General features: G+C 39.4%; 1 protein-coding gene across 2 annotated transcripts in view; it reads right to left on the bottom strand.

The window, feature by feature from the left end:
• The window catches only part of anapc1 (anaphase promoting complex subunit 1), a 51,410-nt gene that overhangs the window by 27,376 nt on the left and 4,795 nt on the right, over nucleotides 1-19,239 (bottom strand). For both annotated transcript variants that reach the window (XM_041050262.1, XM_041050261.1), the window contains exons 10-33: nucleotides 19,012-19,143; nucleotides 18,580-18,798; nucleotides 18,041-18,136; nucleotides 17,655-17,745; nucleotides 16,588-16,653; nucleotides 16,339-16,476; nucleotides 15,762-15,905; nucleotides 13,502-13,562; nucleotides 11,133-11,188; nucleotides 10,596-10,727; nucleotides 10,404-10,478; nucleotides 9,247-9,369; nucleotides 8,650-8,819; nucleotides 6,932-7,023; nucleotides 6,343-6,482; nucleotides 4,200-4,278; nucleotides 3,596-3,632; nucleotides 3,196-3,269; nucleotides 2,587-2,765; nucleotides 2,412-2,498; nucleotides 1,659-1,798; nucleotides 1,234-1,352; nucleotides 968-1,098; nucleotides 410-550 (exon numbers count right to left, since the gene is read on the bottom strand). In XM_041050262.1, the coding sequence (XP_040906196.1) occupies nucleotides 410-550; nucleotides 968-1,098; nucleotides 1,234-1,352; nucleotides 1,659-1,798; nucleotides 2,412-2,498; nucleotides 2,587-2,765; nucleotides 3,196-3,269; nucleotides 3,596-3,632; nucleotides 4,200-4,278; nucleotides 6,343-6,482; nucleotides 6,932-7,023; nucleotides 8,650-8,819; nucleotides 9,247-9,369; nucleotides 10,404-10,478; nucleotides 10,596-10,727; nucleotides 11,133-11,188; nucleotides 13,502-13,562; nucleotides 15,762-15,905; nucleotides 16,339-16,476; nucleotides 16,588-16,653; nucleotides 17,655-17,745; nucleotides 18,041-18,136; nucleotides 18,580-18,798; nucleotides 19,012-19,143 (2,722 nt within the window). The remainder of the gene's footprint in view (nucleotides 1-409; nucleotides 551-967; nucleotides 1,099-1,233; nucleotides 1,353-1,658; nucleotides 1,799-2,411; nucleotides 2,499-2,586; nucleotides 2,766-3,195; nucleotides 3,270-3,595; nucleotides 3,633-4,199; nucleotides 4,279-6,342; nucleotides 6,483-6,931; nucleotides 7,024-8,649; nucleotides 8,820-9,246; nucleotides 9,370-10,403; nucleotides 10,479-10,595; nucleotides 10,728-11,132; nucleotides 11,189-13,501; nucleotides 13,563-15,761; nucleotides 15,906-16,338; nucleotides 16,477-16,587; nucleotides 16,654-17,654; nucleotides 17,746-18,040; nucleotides 18,137-18,579; nucleotides 18,799-19,011; nucleotides 19,144-19,239) is intronic.

The following is a 19,239-nucleotide window of genomic DNA, read 5'->3' on the forward strand; positions in this document are numbered from 1 at the left end:
TTTGACTGGCTGCCCAGCTCTGATGCGAGTTTACATCTCTCATTTACAGTCATCTAGAGAAAAATGTGTGTAGGGTGTATGTGTGTGTACGTGCGTGCGTGTTAATGAGAGTACATGGGAGGCACCTTTGCATAAACTGTATTTAAGTAAATTTTTGTTTTACTTTCTTGCAGTTCTTTGTAAGTTGGTACGTGTAGTGTGTGTCTGTTTATACCACAGTGAGAGGCAGTAATTTAGGGCAACGCCTGCAGTAAGCTCAGCATTAAGGTAGAAAGTATTCATTAAACCAAAATATGTCTGCCTGTGCATGCTAGTACAGTTATAAATAAAATGTGCATGTTTGCTTTGTTTGTGCTGTGAAACTCGAGGTGTGAAACGTACGCTTTTGTGTGTGTGTGTGTGTATGTACCTTGGTGAGGTAGTCATGTATGTTGAGTGTTGCCAGCTTGGTGAGATGTCCGTTGAGGCCTAGGGCCATTAGAAAGCCTGCATACTCATTAGCCAGCTCAGGACTCTTTGGCTTGTTGTAAGCAATCCAGGCTGAGTCCACCTTAACAAACAAAAAGAAAGTCACATTTATTTGTACAAGAATAAAAACGGTTTGTTTACGGAAGGAGGGTGAGAAAGTTTACAATGCAAGCTTGAGCAACTGCAACCAGGGTTCCTATGAGTATTTTCATATTAAAGAGGTTTTAAGGGATCGTGAATGCCCTGAATACATTTATTGTTAATTGTTTTTTTCCTGTATATAAGTGGAAATTTCAGCCTGATAGAGACATTAGAGGAAATGGTTCAGTTTCACCAAAAGCATTATATTTTCATTTGAAAGAGCATGAGTATACACAGCAAATTTCATTAAAAAAAATCCAACAAGGCAGACAGTAGAAAAACAAAGTGAGCAATCAACTGCAGGAATGTAATACACAAGAACAGAAGGCCTGGTGAGGAGGTGCAATGGTGACCTGACCTGTGAAGCTGGGGCTATTTTGAGTCCAGCAGCTACTCCGTTATGGAAGCTGGGCCAGCTAGTCATATTGGGAGGAACATCAATATTCCCACTGTTCAGATCTACCATAGTGTTCCTAGGAGGGGCGCGGCCTGGAGTGGAACAAGAGAAATACAAAGTAAAATGTTGAAATCATTATACAGGATTGTCGTAAATTAATGATGTGTGTTATTAAGTTATCTGTTCCCTGATATAACCTGAGAAACCTAGTCGCATTATTACATTACCTGTCAGGTTGAGTTTGGGGACAGGCAGAGGTTCAGTCGGTACAGGGTGATAGGAGAAGAGAGTGAAGAGGCCTCGGCCAACGGGGAGAGCCATGGTCCTCTGACACAGCTGCAGGAGTCTATGGAAGATACAAAGACAAGCAAAAACAGAGCAGAGGTTAAAAACTAATGAAACATTACAGACACCGAGGCAGAAAAAAAATTACAGAATGTATATAAACCCCTGATTACAGCAGGCATCCAAGTGATTTATCAATTTGTCACTGTGTCTCATGAGACAAAAGGAGGACAGAGCTTGAGACAAACAAAAGAAAACACTGAGAAAAGACAGTAAAAGAATAGGCACCAGAGGACAGAAAAATACACTGTACATGTCCCATGAAACCTTTGTGTGCAGAGGCAGGACACACATAGATTAAACTCACTTATTCTCTTTCTCCTCTATGTATTCATGGTCAGAAACCTCCGGTAGCTGGACAACACTGACTCTGACAGGTCTGGAACTCTGCAGGAGCCTCCTGACCTCCTGGACCCTCAGATCTTGACTCCAGATCAGCCCTGTGACCTGGAGAGGAGAGGGGTTGCGTGAATACCGTAAATTCTCACTTTAAAAAAATATGTCTCAAATAATACTCAAGGGAACGGTTTCCATGAAAAAGCCGCAAAAGAATCACATTCTTGTAATATCTAGCCTTCTCTAAATCAGTGATTCCCAAGAGGTACTTCTGCAGAATCTGCTAAATTTTAGAGTAGGTCAGCTGATACGAAAAAATGGAAATTAACACCTGGACCAGCAAGGGTAGTGTTAACAGTTAGCCAAGCTAAGTAATGGTAGAAGCTGATCATGAAAAGGAATTAAAAAAGAGTAATGAATAAAGATAAATAAAAAGTACATAAATGAAACATGAAAGAATTATATGTTATGTTATGTTATATAATAACTGAAATGCCCATTTTGCTTTATATAATTAATAGTCATTATCAACATCTACTTTAAAGTCAATTTATATTTGGAACATGACAGGAAGTGTCTGACACTGTGAAGGTACATCAGATCAGAAAAAAAAAAAAAAAACGGAAACCACTTCTCCAGATTACCAATCACAAGTTAGAGAGCATCATCTTTGCAGTGGAGACAGACCAGTCAAGCGAGAGATGATGTTTACTGAGTCTGTTACCTCTTGAATTATGTCGGACATCCCATCTTCCTCCTCATCTGCTTCTGTGGTGGCAGGAGGCTCCAAGGACAGACCTGAACCTACAGACTGGAGACACATGCAAGTGATCCTCATCTAACTCTTAACAAAAAAAAAAAAAAGACAAGGTTTTGGCTTTAACTTATTTCACACTCACGGCTTTGCTCTTGGCCAGGGTCATCTTGTGGGCTTGTCTGGTGAGATCTTGTCGCCCTATCAGCATACAGACCTCCTCAGACCAATCAGAACATGGCTGCTCCCGGCAGCGGTAGATGGCCTCTCTGATGGGCAAAGCCACACCAAACGGCACTGACTCCAGGTCCTTCAGGGTGAAACCTAAACCAGTGAAATGAGGCGGATGAGTGTTTCTTTAACAAGTTACACAAGAAGCTGTGCCCTAATTTAGAGGATGCCTAAAAACAAATGTGTCATAACAGGTGACAAAGCTGTTCCCTTTCAAATAGAAATGTAGCTTCCCCCCCCACGTTTTAGCCATTACCACCACTGTTTTAATGTTCGATGTACATGCTTTACAGTTAAACACTGCAAACTTTCACAGGTTTTACTGTATACCTGACTTTACTAACACTCCACGTATGTCTTCTGGCTGTAAGTGAGCCCCTCGCCAGACTGTGGTTTCACTGGGCGGGTGTGAATGTGTACATTTGCATTAATGTAAAGCGGTGTGGTGCAGATAAAGAGGATATGGCTTCAGCATGCCTTCCACTGTATAGCTAAAAGGTGAAAAAAGCCCCACTTGTGTTACCTTCTGAGGTGAGCCACGCCACCAGCTGCACAGCAAGACTCTCGCTAGAAAACTTGACCTTCACGCTGCTCTGTCTAGAATAAATACAATTAACATTAGAAATATAAATGATTACTGGTCTAATGTAATCAACACTTGTATCAACAACAATCAGAAAAAAATATCAAGCATAATTGCTCAAAAATTATTTTTCTGCAACTGAATCTTTGAGTTATTGAAATTGGAGTGCTTTTCTTTTTTTTTTTTAAATCACCAAACATAAGAAAAATAAAATTAAGTCTGTGATTTACAGCTATTTTAATGTGAAATGTAAACCTTATCATTGTACATAATTATGTGTAAAACCACAATAAAACAAAATCATAAAAGCTCTTCCTCTCACTGCTGTGAGTTCAATTACCTTCTGTAGTGCGGTTCACTGGCACAGGACTTCTGGCCTGAGAAAGAGGAAGGTGAGAGAGGGCAACAGCAGGAGACAGAGGTCAACGGGTTCATTAATTTGTTCTCTTAGTGAGATCTCAAATCACACTCATCTCATTGAACTCTTGACCATTCCCGCATTTTGAGAACTACCCACTGATTGGCTGTTAAATTGTCACTAAAAAGAATGGGCACTAAAATTAAGGGGTTAAATTAAGGTGACATTTCGTCCCTGCTGAGCGGAGGACTGCGTTTATGTGGGATGGCATCTGTTGTTCTTTTGTTTTGTTTTGTTATTGAAAAACACCAACATAGCACTGGCAGAAAAAAAAAGTCACTAAAAAAAAAAAGTCGAAGCAAAAACAAATAGAAATCAGGTGACACACAAACGTGCGTCACACACCTTTCTTTGTGTGTTACTGGGCCCTGAAGCAGGGAACTATGGGACTGGCAGGTAATAAGGGCTGGATGTCAATAAATGTTCACACACACACACAAATACAGTCAAAGGGTCCCAGGATACAATCAAAGACAAGTAAAATGATCTTTGAGGCTAGTCTGAAAACACACGTGCACAAACAGACCTGCAGAAAGCTTGACCAGGTACTTTGACACGTCTGTCGAAGTAGCATTTTCATCTCCAGTGATGTAGAGAGCGTAACTCTGGGGGAAAAAGAGAAGAACAAAGGAGAAAAACAAAGAGGAGAGATAAGAGGAGTGTAAAGCAGCCATTATTTAAGCACGGTCAAAACCTTAACATGAAAGTTATGTCAATATCAACAACATTAAAAGAAAAATGATTCTTTGATTTCTCTGATTTTTACATTTTTTAAAAGAAATACACCAAAAAAAAATTTTTTTCAAAATTATATTTCACCACCGCTGCAGCTCTTATGTGAACTGCGATGACCTATTGTGATCAGTATTCTTGTCTGAATGATCAGATGCAGGTTAAACACTAAATACACAGGGTTTATCTTATATTTTTCTGTCTTTCAACTTTGAAGCTGCTGAAATCATGACAGGTTTGTACAATGAAAAAGCTGAACATCCTCACTGAACGCATCTGTGTGATCTGATGGGGGGAGTGTATCTGAAGATATGAGTAAAAACTAAATGTCTGGCAGACAGAGTGGGGCTGAAGGTACTGACTGTGGAGAGAAAAAAAAAATACTTAACATTTAGAATTATCGGGAGGTGAACCAGAGGCCTAGCTCATAAGCCATTTCTACTGTAATAGCATTACTCTTCCTAGTGCAGATCCTGGCAAACATTACATTCATCACAATATAAACCAGCATAGTGTAAGGAGAAACTGTATGAGGGTCAAAACAAAACCTAGAGCCAAGAATAACCAAAACATGCACACATAGAAGTGAGTAAAACACTGTATGAAGCATGAAGCAGCCAAATTTAGGTTCAGTTAATGCAGCTAATGTTATCCAGCTGCAAACTGCAGTGTCTGCAGGGTCAGACCTACTGGTCAGTGCAACCTGCGCCACCTATGGGCAAAAACAGAACAGCAGAAGAAATTTAAAACTGCAAACAGAGAGAGGTCAATGTGCACCACCTACACAGATTCATTCTGTCTTTGGCACTGAACTTAATTTTAGGTGTGGTTGTAATCATCTATATATCTGACATTTAAGTTTTTTTAATCATGCAGCAGACAGAATATTTTTAAAGATTACTGGTTGATTATCTTTTAGAAAACTTTAGAAAACATGCGCAACTACAGATACACAAACTGGGTCTAAGTCGTCATCACATCCGTCATCGTCCAGAGAAACAACAGCAACTAGAAACATGATGTGTTTTCAAGTGTCCTTCCTTGATAAGCAAAGGTTGAATCCATCAGCCGCCCCCAACACACACACACACACACACACGTACACATCTCCATCCATACCATGACGTAATTGCTCTTTATGTTCAGAAAAAGAATCACAGACATGCTGTGCAAACAGTTCAATCAAAGCTGAACTCTTTACCCTCACTATCTCTCTCACACATACTCACCAGAAAGCCTGGGAGCAGGTGGAAAATCAAGTTTAAATAGACAAACACAAACTATTTACAGTTAAGTACAAAACACACAGTTAGGCATCGCCATGACTCCATAAATACAGCATAATTTCTGACAAATCAAATCTGCTCTCACAAAAGTCAAGTTAAGCAAGTGTGAAAATTTTACTTAACCTTTCAATTACAGATACAATTCCCCACTTACTGTGACGTGTACGAAAAAATTAAAAGGCACTGATTGTTTGAGGTCCCAGTTTAAGGATCTTGTGAAGTGAAGTGGAAAGTAGGGTCCCATTTTCTTTTGTATTGTACAAATTATGATGATTTTCTGTGAAATTGCTTGACAAAACCCTGATATATTCTTATATACAGAAGATCAAATGTTGTTAAGTTTGTTGATTTTGTCTCAGAAGCCTGGAAAAGAAGGAAAGATGGACTACGTAATTAGGATTTACTCCAATTTCTCTATGCCACATAAGCTTTTGTCAGAGATTTAAGAATTTTGATGTAGACAATGAAGGTGTGAAGATACGGTTGTGAAAGTTGTATAAGCTGTTTCTCTATTTTTGAGACAAAATACCAACAAATGACAGATGTTAACCCAGGTTAGGAACTTCAACACTACTCTCACAAGTTCACAAGCTCACAATACCGACTATAGGACAAGTACTTTTTCTTAACATAGTAGAGCTTTGGTCGTACCAGAACCAGCAGCCTGGTCCTCTGACAGATGCCGGGCAGGTAGGGGAAAGGTGGGCTCTCTTCTCCTCTCAGACAACTACTGAGCCAGCTGAACACACAAGGAGGCTCTGTCCTCAGGAAGGAGGGATGCTGCATCTGAGCTGTGGACGGGCAGGTGAGGAGGACAGAGAAGAAGATGGAGGGTGAGGGAACAGAGAAGGACAGGGATGACAGAGGTTGGGGTGGAAGTGCAAGCGAAGAAGGATGGAGGAAGGAAAGGGGAGTGAACATGGTATGGGTTTTGGAGACAAAGAAGGAGGGAGGAAAGGAAGGGAGCAAGGAGATGATAGAGGCAGAGGTATATATAACCATATGTCATATTAATGTTGCACAAGTTGAATACCAATTACATACAAAGGCTTCCTGTTACTCTGTCCACACCGTGAGTATATTCACTGTTTAATGGTTATACAACAATAAACCCCAGACTTACAGAGGAACCCTAGAGTGTCCATCAGCAGCAGACCATCCAGCCCTATCTATTCCACTACATCATGTCTTGTCTGTTTCCTGACTTGATACCATTATTAAACTATTAAACGGGTCTTACCCTGGTCTATGAGGAAGCTCTCAGTGAAGCTGCTGATTAAAGCAGGGTAGTCTCTCCAGTACAGATCCACATATTCATCCAACTGGAGGTCTCTGCAAACAAAAACAATTATATATTAATACTCCTGTGCAGGAATGACTCCATGTACCTGAACACATCACAATTATTCAAATACGGAAGATATCTACAGCGTAAGAGGGCTGGAGGATGGATTTTTTTTTTTTTTTCCAAGTAACCACCAATGTGACAAGACAAATTCTGAAGTCTAGCTTGTACCAGGTCTTTCCTAGTGTTTATCTCTGTCCATCTGGACAGAGTGCTGCAGGACAATGAATCACGTCTAAAAATGGCTTTACATTCCCAAAGAGCCTCTGTGGTATTTAACCTGTAGCCAGAGTAATTAACATCTGTGAGTCATTACCATTCTGTTTAACATCAGATAATCAATAGATTTTAATCCTGGTACCAAGCCCTGGTACCAATTTTCAGCTGAGTGTGTTTGTGCGTCCTTTATCCCTTCTGCTTTCAGCCTTCTCAATTCCCCTTTATGCTTTTGTACAGCCTAATTACATTCAGTTTTTTTAAATTTATTTATTTATTGATTGATTGATTGATTGATTGATTGATTGATTGATTGATTGATTGATTGCCAATTCCACATTTAGTATTTGAGCTTTCAACCTTCGATTGTTTTTACTTGTGATTAACCATGCTCTTTTCCTGTTCCTGTTGATCTGGGTGGCAAGCTGCTGCAGACAACTGTAATTACAGTGATAAATAAAGTTGTATTGCAATTAAAGTGAACGTATTAAATATTAAATTATTTTGTAGCGTTTCTCTAACTTTTCCTATATACCTTTGCTTCGATCTGGGAGATACTTCTGGCCTTTGCCCTCATTTCTAATGTGCACCAGGAACTCATTTGTGTAAATATTAAAGCAATGTGACACTCTTATGTGTTGAGACTGCATTTTGCCTGGTCAAATCCCTGTATGTTTACATGAAAATCAGATTTTCTCTATGTATCGTTTTAAATTATTGTCTTGAATTTTTTACACAAGATTTATTTAAAAAAAAAAAAAAAAACCTTATCATAAAATGGTAATGTAAGATATGTGAAGGGGGAATTAAACTAATTTCTTCCTTAAAACCTTTGAAATACAGGATTGAAAAATGTAAACTCCCAAACAATATCTAACAAAACAATCAGGATCGTCAATTTGGCCTTAACCAGTTAGCCTTGAAAGAGTATAAAAAAAAACTTCACCATACTTCACAACATCCCACATGCTAACCAACACAGGCCAATTACTCTGTAGAGCGCTTCACCCTCCCACTCCACCTATTCTGTTAATACCATTGCCACCAATCACACCAGTCACTTCAGGCTGTCAAGTGAAAACAATGAACGATGAAAACAATGAACGATGTGTTCATCTTTTCTTCTCATGGTAAGAGTTAAAAGTAGCTAGTGGGAAAGCAGACCAGGTTTTCTTTGTTTTAATGAATGTCACGTGTCTCTTGTATGTTTTGTAACATGTATGTACTAAAGCAACAGTTCTTGCTTTTTCTGCAATTGCTATTCATAGTACAGACACTCTGTTCATGTGGCCAACCTGCTCCAGACACATGCTATTTACTTTCCTCAAAGCAGCTTAATATAGACATAAAACACACACACGCACACACACACACACACACGGTGCAGCAGTGGTTACCTGGCCAGCTGCTGCAGCAGACAGACCAATGATGAGGCTCTTGCTCTCTGCAGCTCGTCCAGCTGCAGTTCCTGATAGAGCAGATGGAGAACGTAGAAAAGTGCAGGAATGTGGGGGAAGAGAGGAGCTGAACTGTCCAATTTCAGAGATGGACTGGAGGGAGCAGACGCCTAGGACAAAGGAAGAAGAGAAGAGGGGGAAGAGTTATGGCTGCAAGGCAGAGAGCAGTGTTCAGAAGAGATAATGCAAGATACAGGTAATGTATGACGCAGCAGTAAATTTGTATCAAACTGACCGTGTACGTACACAACACACTTAAGAAGGCCAATTGGTTTCCGTGTCGATGCATTTATTTATTTTTTTTGGTGTTTGTGTTTTATAAGCACAAATGCATGGATAGGAGGAGGAGGAGGGAAGATAAAGAAAAGGGACGTAGAGTAGGAGGAAGAGGAGGCATGGAGAAAGATGCAGCTGCATCAGCGAAACATCAAGTCTTATCCAAACAAAGTGCAACATATCCAACATGGTCTAACCCCAAAAATGCAGAGCAAACAAACAAAATCAAACAACATGCAATAAACAGAGCGAGTTACATACAGAGGATAGGCTCTCGGTTTCTGTGGTGAGAGTATTGTTGGAGCCACTGGAGTCCACTGGACTGCAGACAGGCTGGAAATTCATCTGACGGTGGTAATGAGAGCCCAACACATAGTCCCAGTCCTACACGGAGAGGACACAGAGATAAAAGAGTGTAAAAAAAAAAAAGGTGGGTTAAATCTCTCACCAGCCATTGTGTTGGTCACAGGGCATATAACCACAAATAAACAGAATGAATAAATAAAAAGCCTTGTGTACAGCAAAAAGATCTGAAGATCTGGTTTTTGATGGGAGGAAATAGCAGCATGTGTTAACATCAAAAGAAATGGAACATTCTGTAAACAGCTGTTTACAGATCAGAAAAACACATACATGTACTATAGCTTAAGTTCAATGGTGAATCATGGGTAAGACCCAGGGCTCAGAGGTCACGGGCTGACGAGGACAACAATATGCTTCAATCTGACTCACGCAGAAAGACACACACACACATAGCACAGCCTCCAGCTGATTGACATTTGACAGTCATGTTCTGCCCTGATGAGAACACACACACAAGCCCAGAGATTACTTAACAACCCTCCAACTTTAATCAGGAATATTTTAAAATGTGTGCCTGATTAGGACTTTAGGACAGACTACAGGTTATTTACACTGTTATGTCACATGTTTATTTCAGACACTGTACATCTACAGTACATCATATTTCTTTACAAACCCTAGAAACTTTCTGACAAGCTGAAGCCACAAGTAAAAAAATTTAATTCTCAAACATACATCTGACCTTTTCTATCACTATCAAATGTCTGGAAAACAACCTTGCTATTAATGCTATTAAAAAACATTATTTCTATTATAATATAGTTATGTGTTAAAGAAGCTGAGATAATGAGGATTGATAGAATGAAGAAAAGCTTCACCTTTCACGGTGGTCGTGTCAATTTAGAGTATTTATCTTTTTTGACACCCACTCTAGTAACATAGCTTTCCTTTTTCAGTGCGTTTGCTCCAAATGAAATGCTGTATAGTCCATTCTTTTCCCACAAAGCTGTGACATACTTCAGAGATTACAAGTTACCTTAAACCTGACATCAAAGATGGTGATTGGTGTTAACTGTGCCACAAACATCACAACAGATCATACTTCAGTCACACACCTCATCAGAGCCTCCGTCAGAGGGACGAGCCTTCTTGGCTGCAATCACTGGAGAAAGAGGCACTTCAAAATGCAGCTGGGGAAAGAGAGGGGGAGGACAGGCAGCAAGGTCAAGACACGTGAATTAGCGATCAAAGTTAAAACAAGGTTTTTTGCAGGTTTAGAACGGAAAACATTTCCACAGGTGATTTACGTTTCTTGTCCAAGTCAGACGCTCAGTGTTGTAGCCCATCAACGTCATGAAACAGGTGACAAACAGGTTCCACTCTGCATGGGCACTGGGACCGCCGGGGGCGTTGTAGATGTTATACCATTTTACCAAAACCTGAATGATGACATGAACAGTTTTTACAGAATTAATAAATAAGCCAACCTGAAATCAAATGTAACATGACTTACTCCATTACCACAAATGTATTTTACCCCAGCAAATATATGCATTTAGATTTCTGTCATATTACATAACACAACGAAAATGTATTTGTCAAAAAAAAAAAATTCGTGATGCCAGCTTGGCATAATGTTTGCTTCTCATAGTAGACAGACCATATGGTTGCATTGCACCATTGGTTCTCTTACTGAGGAGGCTCTCTGCACAAAGTTACATGGTCAATATGCACAGGATACCTAGAAAACAACTACGCTGGTTATTGACCAATAGATAATGCCATGCCGGCAGAGGTTTGATGCATTTTTTCTTTGCAGTGTTTCCAGAACTAATTCCACAAACCTTCATGGCAGCTTCCTTGGGCAGAATTAAACGAATCGCCTGAAGGCATTTCCTCACTGAAATAAATCAGAGGAGAACAGGAACAGAAATGTGACAATGGAGAAATACAAGATGTAATTTTAATTTCTGAGGGTTTTGTCTAGTCCAGAGGTTAAGGAAATAGGCTCAGAGCAGGAAGGTTGCTGGTTTGAATGTCTGGATCAGCTGAGAAAACTCAGATACCTGGTTGAGAAAGAGTTTAAATTATTTCCAACAAATGTATGAATGCTGGACAAGAACTTTGCAAAAGAAGAGCGTCCATTTCCTCTGTCAGGATGAACAATGTTTGAAAACTCTTCATTTCAACTTCTACTTAAGATCAGAAAACAAAAGAGGAAATTAAAAAAGAACCACGACAACAACAGTAATTAGTGTTACTGTGCCTTCTAACGACTCTGACCAATCAGATTCCTAATCAACATCACCAGGCTGTCTTAATTGGACATCCAGAGTGGGAAAGGTCAGGGAAGAGGTGGATAAATGCCATTTCATTAGAGCGACGAAGCCTCGTCTGTAGGATCGATTACTAAATAATGGGGAGCCATGCACGGCAAAGGCACAAAGGCAGGCACGCACAAGGCAGAGTCATATACACACACCTTAGTGACGCTGAAGGCTTTAAAGGCTTTTTTTTTTTTTTTTATAAATATGAGCTTTCACAAAAGCTGAAGGTGATTAAGAAACTTCATTCATTTATTCAAGGTCCATGGTCTGAGCAGATGTCGAGATCTGAACAGACCCTGAGACCCAAAACAACAAAAAAAAAAGGGTGGCCTCTTTTACTGAAGAGAAACTGCTAGAAAGTAAAATAGCAAGTCATTTTCAGAGGTTTTCCACTTTACAAGCTGAATTAACTTTTAGACAAGCAATTATCTGTTAAACATCAAAATGTTTAAAGTGGAAAAGCAAAACTTTACAAAGATATAAATATTTGACTAACACATACTGTCCTTAATAAGAATGGCAGTGTGGTACAAACATTTAGAGGAAACGTAATGTTAAAATAAAACTGTAACTGAATGATCATCCAACAGGACATGGTTAATGAAAAGGCTTGAAAAATGGTTTGAAAATATTTTTTCGCAAATCTGTTTATTAAAAAGAAACTACGTAAATGGAATCTATATTTTTACATTTTTATGCTTTTTGGCATCAGCAATTTCCTCAGTCATGTTTGTTTAAGAAGCTCCAAAGCTCAGATAACTGACTTTGAACATTAATTGCTTTAGAAAATAAATTTTACTGGTCTGCACAAGGATGTTAATGGCTTAGGAGCAAAATTAGCCTTTAAAGTGAGAGAAAAATCACTGTAGAGACCTGAGAACTAACTTTAACATCAGGTTTGTGGACCTCAGCACAAATAATAACGTATACATGAATGAGGTTACTGACTAACAGCAGACATTCATCTTTGTGCTCTACTTTAAACTTTCTTTTAGCAGCTGTCTGTTTAAAGAAAAGGCGTGAACTTTATTGACCTAAGAAACCAACACAGTGAGGGTTAATTTGCTAAATATCTGAGGTTCCCACACAATACCCATATTCTAATATTTTCCATGAGTAGTTAATTATTTACATATCTTAAAGGGCAAATTTAAACATCCCTCTGTAAAACACAAAGCTCCAAAGGGAGATAATAAAAATCTGAGTTCATGTAAAGTCCTATTTATTTATAGTCCACTAACATGTTTTCCACAGATAACTAAGAAAAAAAGAAGCTAAAAGAATTCAACTAAAAAAAAAATGACATGGACACACATGCATCTGATTTCTCTCGCCCACAGCTACACACTGAAACTTCACTGATGTGTTGGCTTAACCATTAACAGTGTGATGCTGTGTGTGTGTGTGTGTGTGTGTGTGTGTGTGTGTGTCTGCCTTGTAATGGCATCCTCAATACATCAAGATTATATGTCACAGTATAACAACGTAGGGCAGCTCTCAAACCTAATTTACAGGACTTAACTGCTCTGACTCAGCCATCTGTGTGTCTGTGTGTGCATGTGTGCGTATGTGGTCTCACTTAAAAAGTGCACATTTTAACAACAGAAAATATTACTGACCAACAGCAGCGACGACGCAGTATCACAATATATGGATGGGCTTAAAATGATCTTTGCACACTGGATGCATTCTATCCCTTTCTGGATCCAGCTTACGTGTGTGTGTGTGTGTGTGTGTGTGTGTGTGTGTAGTTGTATGGCTATGCTTTGTGAAGACCAGTTTGAATTACAGACCTTACGGAGTGAAGACCTGGTTTTAGGCTTATGGTTAAAGTAGGTTTGGGTTAGAGTAGCTCATTATGAAGTACAAATGTGTGTTTGTCTTACCCAGCTCTGAAGTGGCGATCTCTGGGATAGAGATCCGCAGCATTGTGCCACTGTTAAGTTCCTAGACAGAGAAAGAGATTGTACACAAATTCAATTTACACACCTTCACTTCAATTTCATGTCAGCGCAAAGCAACTAGATCATCTTTGTTTCTTACACCAAGCAGAGCTGAGTGCTGTGGCAGCTCTACGACGACAGTAAATCCTACATTTAGAACTATTCCTACAGAGGAAAGCAGAATAAGGAGCAGCACTGGAGGAAAAGCACAGGTGTTACCAAAAACATTAACAATGACTCTGTTCTTTTCAAATGTTCCAGTAAGCCATGACAGTGTGACAGCATGCACAATAACCAAGACCCTGAAACTGAAGCATCTATATGGAATCACGCCATCAAAAATAAAAAAGCCCTATTGTTCATCACAAGGCAATGAATACCAGAGCAGGTGTTTGCTGACTGGGGTTTTGCCACAAATGCAACATGCCTGAAAAATGAATGACATTTCTGACCTACACTGACTCCATGGTAATTCAAATAAATATACACTCCTGTGTATATTTATTTGAGCAGCCAACACAAAAAGTTGTTTATGCTTTTTTTTGCACTCCGTGTGCTTCCTCTCAAACAGGATTTAAGAATAAAATGAAGGCAAGATTGAAATCCTGGAAGTCTTACATATTTTTCACACTGACAAAAAGTAAAAACAAGTCTAGCATATCAGGAAATAAGAAGTTGGGATAGTTTTTTTATACTATGGTACTGACAAAAATGTTCCACTTTTAAAACCTCAATTTCCAAGACTTTCCATATCTGATATAAACCCGCAGACATTTCCAAGATCTCCACAAGCAGACCTCAAGCAAACATCATGACCTAGAAAAACTACTGAATCGTATATTTTAACCATGAATGCACAGTCCTTCTTTTTTGGTAGAAATCACAATAATAATTACTTCAATTATTTCTGAATAGTTAGTTTATAAAGGAAGAACAGACCCCCAACATCTTGTTACTTTAACGTCCAACAGGTTTGGCCCTGTTTCTGTCATTATTTCACAACACTGCTGAACTGATTAGAGAGAAACCCTGATGAGAAAATAAACCCTCGACATGACAACACACAGAGAGTTTGAAAAGTCCAACGAGCTGTATTAGAAAACAATTAGTGTCCAGACTGACACATCGAGGAGTCAAACGAACAATCAACAACACTGTTTTTGCACAGGGTGGCTTCTGTTGATGTGCGTGCGTGCGGGTGTGTGAGAGAGAAAGAAAGAAACAGTGACGTTCTGTTAGAGAAGAGGCTGCCTTTACCAAGTCTGACAGGACTAACCCACAAGGCAGAAAAACACACAGAGAAATATTCATGGCATTGTGGCTTTCATTCACAAATATTAATGGACCTGAATCACACACACACACACATCACTGACTAGAAACACCTTGAGGGAGACTCTCGCTGTGTTCTTTTCTATGAACGATCATAACAGCTGCAGTGGTCCTCCATTTATATTTTCTACTGTAAAACAACAGGAGGTTTTAATATGAAAAACATATAAAAACACAAATTAACATTAAGTCTCCTTCATGTCCAGCATGTTTTTTTTTGTTTAGTTTCTGCAGTATGTACCAGAACAGCCCCTCCTCAAAATCAGACCACATCTTGTCCCTAAAGAATTGATTCAATCTCAAAGGTTACGTACGGGATCAATCAGCAAACTGTGATGAGTGTTGACACATGACTACCATCACTTGAAAACTTCCAGACTTCACAAACAGCAATTTAAAGCACTGCAGATTTAAAATTGAGCGAGATTTTTCTGGAATACAAGACCTTATATTTTGCCTCAAAGTTTTTCAGAATATTATTCTAGTAGATAGCTTCAGACCAATATGACAGCATTTCCAAAAAAGTCAAATCCTTCTTCTTCTTTTTCCAGTTAATTCAGAAAGAGAATTTGGAAGAAACAACAAATATTGGCAGGATTCATGCTTCATCCTTTCAAAATCCATTTTCAGTCATAGTTGCCTTAATTTAAACTAACTACAGATCAGATCACTTCTTGTAACTTCTAATTCTCAAGAAACAAAAGACTTGATAACTTGATCTGTCCTAACCTCCATTAGCATTTGGTGCACCTGAATAAAATTATCTGATATTTAGTACCAAGCATTTCTACAGCTCACAGTGTTGAAGTTAAGGAAAAAAAAAAAAGTCAGTTGTTTGTCTTCTTGAAAACACACACACAAACCAACCTACCAGGGTGACCCGGTTGCAGACGGGATCTCGCAAGGCGTGGATGTAGGGCATGGCTTGTTGGAAGGTGTAATCTTCCAAAAATGAAGCTTCATGGTGTTTAATGTTTGGACCCCTCAGCTCTGACACTGGTGAAGGCATCACGGCCTGGAGGAGAGGGCAAGAAATGGAGAGAACAGTAGAGACAGGGGAAAAAAAAGGAAACGGAAGGAAAAAAATAGATCATAAATCAAAAACACAGGTGTAGCAATCCAGGTTGTAAGGTGTAATGTGTCTGAGATCATTTCTTGATTATTTCGAGCGGCAGAATGGAGTAATTATAAAACAGGAAACCAAATCAAGCTTCCGTGTTTACTGTGACAGATTATCTTGGTCTATGGAAATTGTTTGTCAGATGGCAGCAAGGAGGGAAACTGATATCTACAACTATAAAAACTGTGTGCAGACAACACAAGGAAGAACACACAGGGGCAAAGATAACTTAAGAATGCATTATTTAAAAAAAAAAAAAAAAACCAAAATCTAATTACTGAATCTATCAATGTGCAAAGAAAAATATGTTTACAACCCATGGCAGTACCTCATCAAGTCTTTGGAGGTGCCTACTGCCAGCGTTAGCCGGCGTGCTAACATTCTCCACTGGCGTGCTGAGGTGAGGAAGGTGGTTGGTCATGCTGAAGGTGGGCGACAGGAGTCCAGGGACAAACACCTTACTGACCTAGAGGAACACCAAGAAAGCAATCTCATCGTTATGAGTCGGTAAAGACGGTTGTGTATCAAACTGTGGGATGGACAAATCTAAGCGTGGGAGGTTCGAGTCCATCCTTACCCTTGTGATTCCTGTGTAGAGAACCAGACTGCCACAGGCCTCCAGAACGAGCATGGCATCTATATTCTGAGGACCAAAGTTTTATGGTTTTAAACTGATATTTTTTTTATGCTGCTGTTCAGTTAGTTAGTTGACTTTAGGTATTTGTTTTGAGAGTAGTTTATAACATACAGTACATGGTTTACATCCAGTTTAATACCTGTGATTAGATCAAGGTTCTTTACTCACAGGTGAGATTAGCTGTCAAGGTTAAAACTTTACAGAGTAAATTTTCTCAAACGTCTGTTGATGTACACATTAATGAGCCCATGGATTCATGTTTTCTTTCCAGTTCATACTGTGTGTGCTGGATAATACTACCTCAGAAATCATTGTATCAATTCAAACAAAAACATAAAACTTAACCTAAGACAAATCCTCTCCAGAAAAACTAAAACTGTAAATGTAAATTTGGAATTGAAATTCAAGATCCAAAACTTTAAAGCATAACTTCTGTTTCTGCATGTCTCACACACAAGTCTGATGAATCTAATGATGACGTTCAATGAAGTCCTTCGAGGCAGAGGTTTAGCTTAGCTAAATATACACAGACTGGTTTCTGTAAGTAATGGGAACATCTAAAGACCTAATTATATCAGATGTAGCTCATAAACATCCAGACCCATTAAAGAGGATACGGTAAAGCCTCCTACGCAATGTTCATAACTTCACACTTCCCACACAACGATCTGACGTTAAACGCGCTGATGCTACAGCCCGGACCAGCGATGCAAACCATATCACAAATACAGAGACAGAATGGAAGCAGAGGAGTCTGCTTGTAAATGTTCATAGTGCCACTGTTTTCCGAAATCAGACCCAACATACTGAATATTTTTAGAATCATTTTTCAGTTTGCAGTGTCAAAGAAATACAAATGTCAGACTAACAGCTGTTTGGAGGTATCTGAGTTTATCATTAGTCAATCATAAACTTAAAGACTGTGTGGGTACTGATTAAGAAACTTAGAGTGACTAACCATCGCCTCCTTTATGTAAATTTTACTAAGCCTAGATACTGCAGTGTACCTGCAGAGGTTCTGCGTCTTTGGCAGGGATGGAGGTGACAGAGGCGAAGATGAGCTGAGACGTATCGTTGCTCTCAATAAACTTCACACACCTGGGAAACAATGAAAAATATGTTAAATTGTAAATAGAAATGTCGACAAAAAAATCAGAAGGTTACCATTTAACTATTTTGCTTGGTTTGTCCAATGTTCTACGTACTTGAGCAATCACTGTTTCCTTAAGAATTGTTCAGTAACTGTTTTGACTGCTCTGTAGAACCATCAGATTTAAATAACTTTTCCAGACTTTATTTATGGACCCCTATATTCCATCACATAAAGCACGTGCATGCTAGTGTCTATTCCAAATACGCTTTGTGTAAGAATACATTGCATATCTTTGTTGACCTGAGCTGTTGATGAGACTCCACCAGGAAACAGAGGTAGCAGTTCTCACAGACGTCAGAGGTCAGGAATACTTTAGACGCCTGGCTGCTCATCTCCCTGCAAACGCAAAAAAAAAAAAAGAAGATTCATGTGAAACTGCTGCAGAACGGCAACAAAAACACGTGAGAAACAAACAGCACAATGAAAGTATTTCTTAAAAAAAAAAAAAAGTCAGAGGCCGATCATGTGACAGAAAAACCCACAAAAAGTGTGTTTGAGAAGTACCTAACTACAAAAATACTACAATTTCATTAAAAAGAAAATGCTCTGACATTAACAGAACAGGTCAATACACTTCTGGATTTCTAAAAACTACATAGCTTTATATTACTGAACTCTCCAGAATAAAGGCCACCAATTTCAAGACACAAAGTTGAAATCACATTAAAATAAAACATCAATGATTCACTCTCAATAATTGTAAGTCGCCGATATAAATTAATCATGGGCCAGCACGGACTCCGTATCTGTTTTCAGTAGGGTCCAGTCCTGGTAATTACCTGTGACAGCCAGCAGTGACCGTCTCACTCCACAGCTGTTCTATGCAGAGGTCAGGTATGATGGGCTCCATCTCCGGGACCAGCATCGTCTCATTGATCGTGCTGTTGGGAGAGGGTAACAAACCATGGTGTCCCCTTGGGGACGGGCTGTGGAAAGACGTGTTGAAACGAGCCACGCCTGAAAAGGACGGAGCCGCCATGCCTGGAGAGTGGGCACGGCTGGGACAGAAGGACGGTGGAAGAGAATTTGTGGCTTTTTTTATCTACACATTTTTGATCTTTACAGTTGTGCTAATAAGGACTTATTTAGCTTTTACATTTGACGGTCTTAGTGCATTCTTAATCAAGCTGGAAGGTTCAGCTAGGGGCTGGGTCTGCACCTTTGCCTGTCCTGTCCATTTGTGTCACACACTGTATATAAGTCAGACTCACCTGAGGGCAGCCATGTTGGATATGCTCGGGGAATGAACTCGGGAGTGTATTCCCGGTGAGGACGTCATGATCCTGCTCTGGTGGCTGTGCAGAGCGCTGTAGTGGAGAGGAGAGCCCGTGCCAACAGGACAACTAGAAAACAAAGGACGGAGTCAGACAACAGATTTCTTACATACATAAATGTTTAATAATAATTGCAAACATGATAGAGGCGCTTTCACCTCACTT

The sequence above is a fragment of the Toxotes jaculatrix genome, chromosome 11 (genome assembly GCF_017976425.1).
Source record: "Toxotes jaculatrix isolate fToxJac2 chromosome 11, fToxJac2.pri, whole genome shotgun sequence".
Classification (NCBI taxonomy): Eukaryota; Metazoa; Chordata; class Actinopteri; family Toxotidae; genus Toxotes; species Toxotes jaculatrix.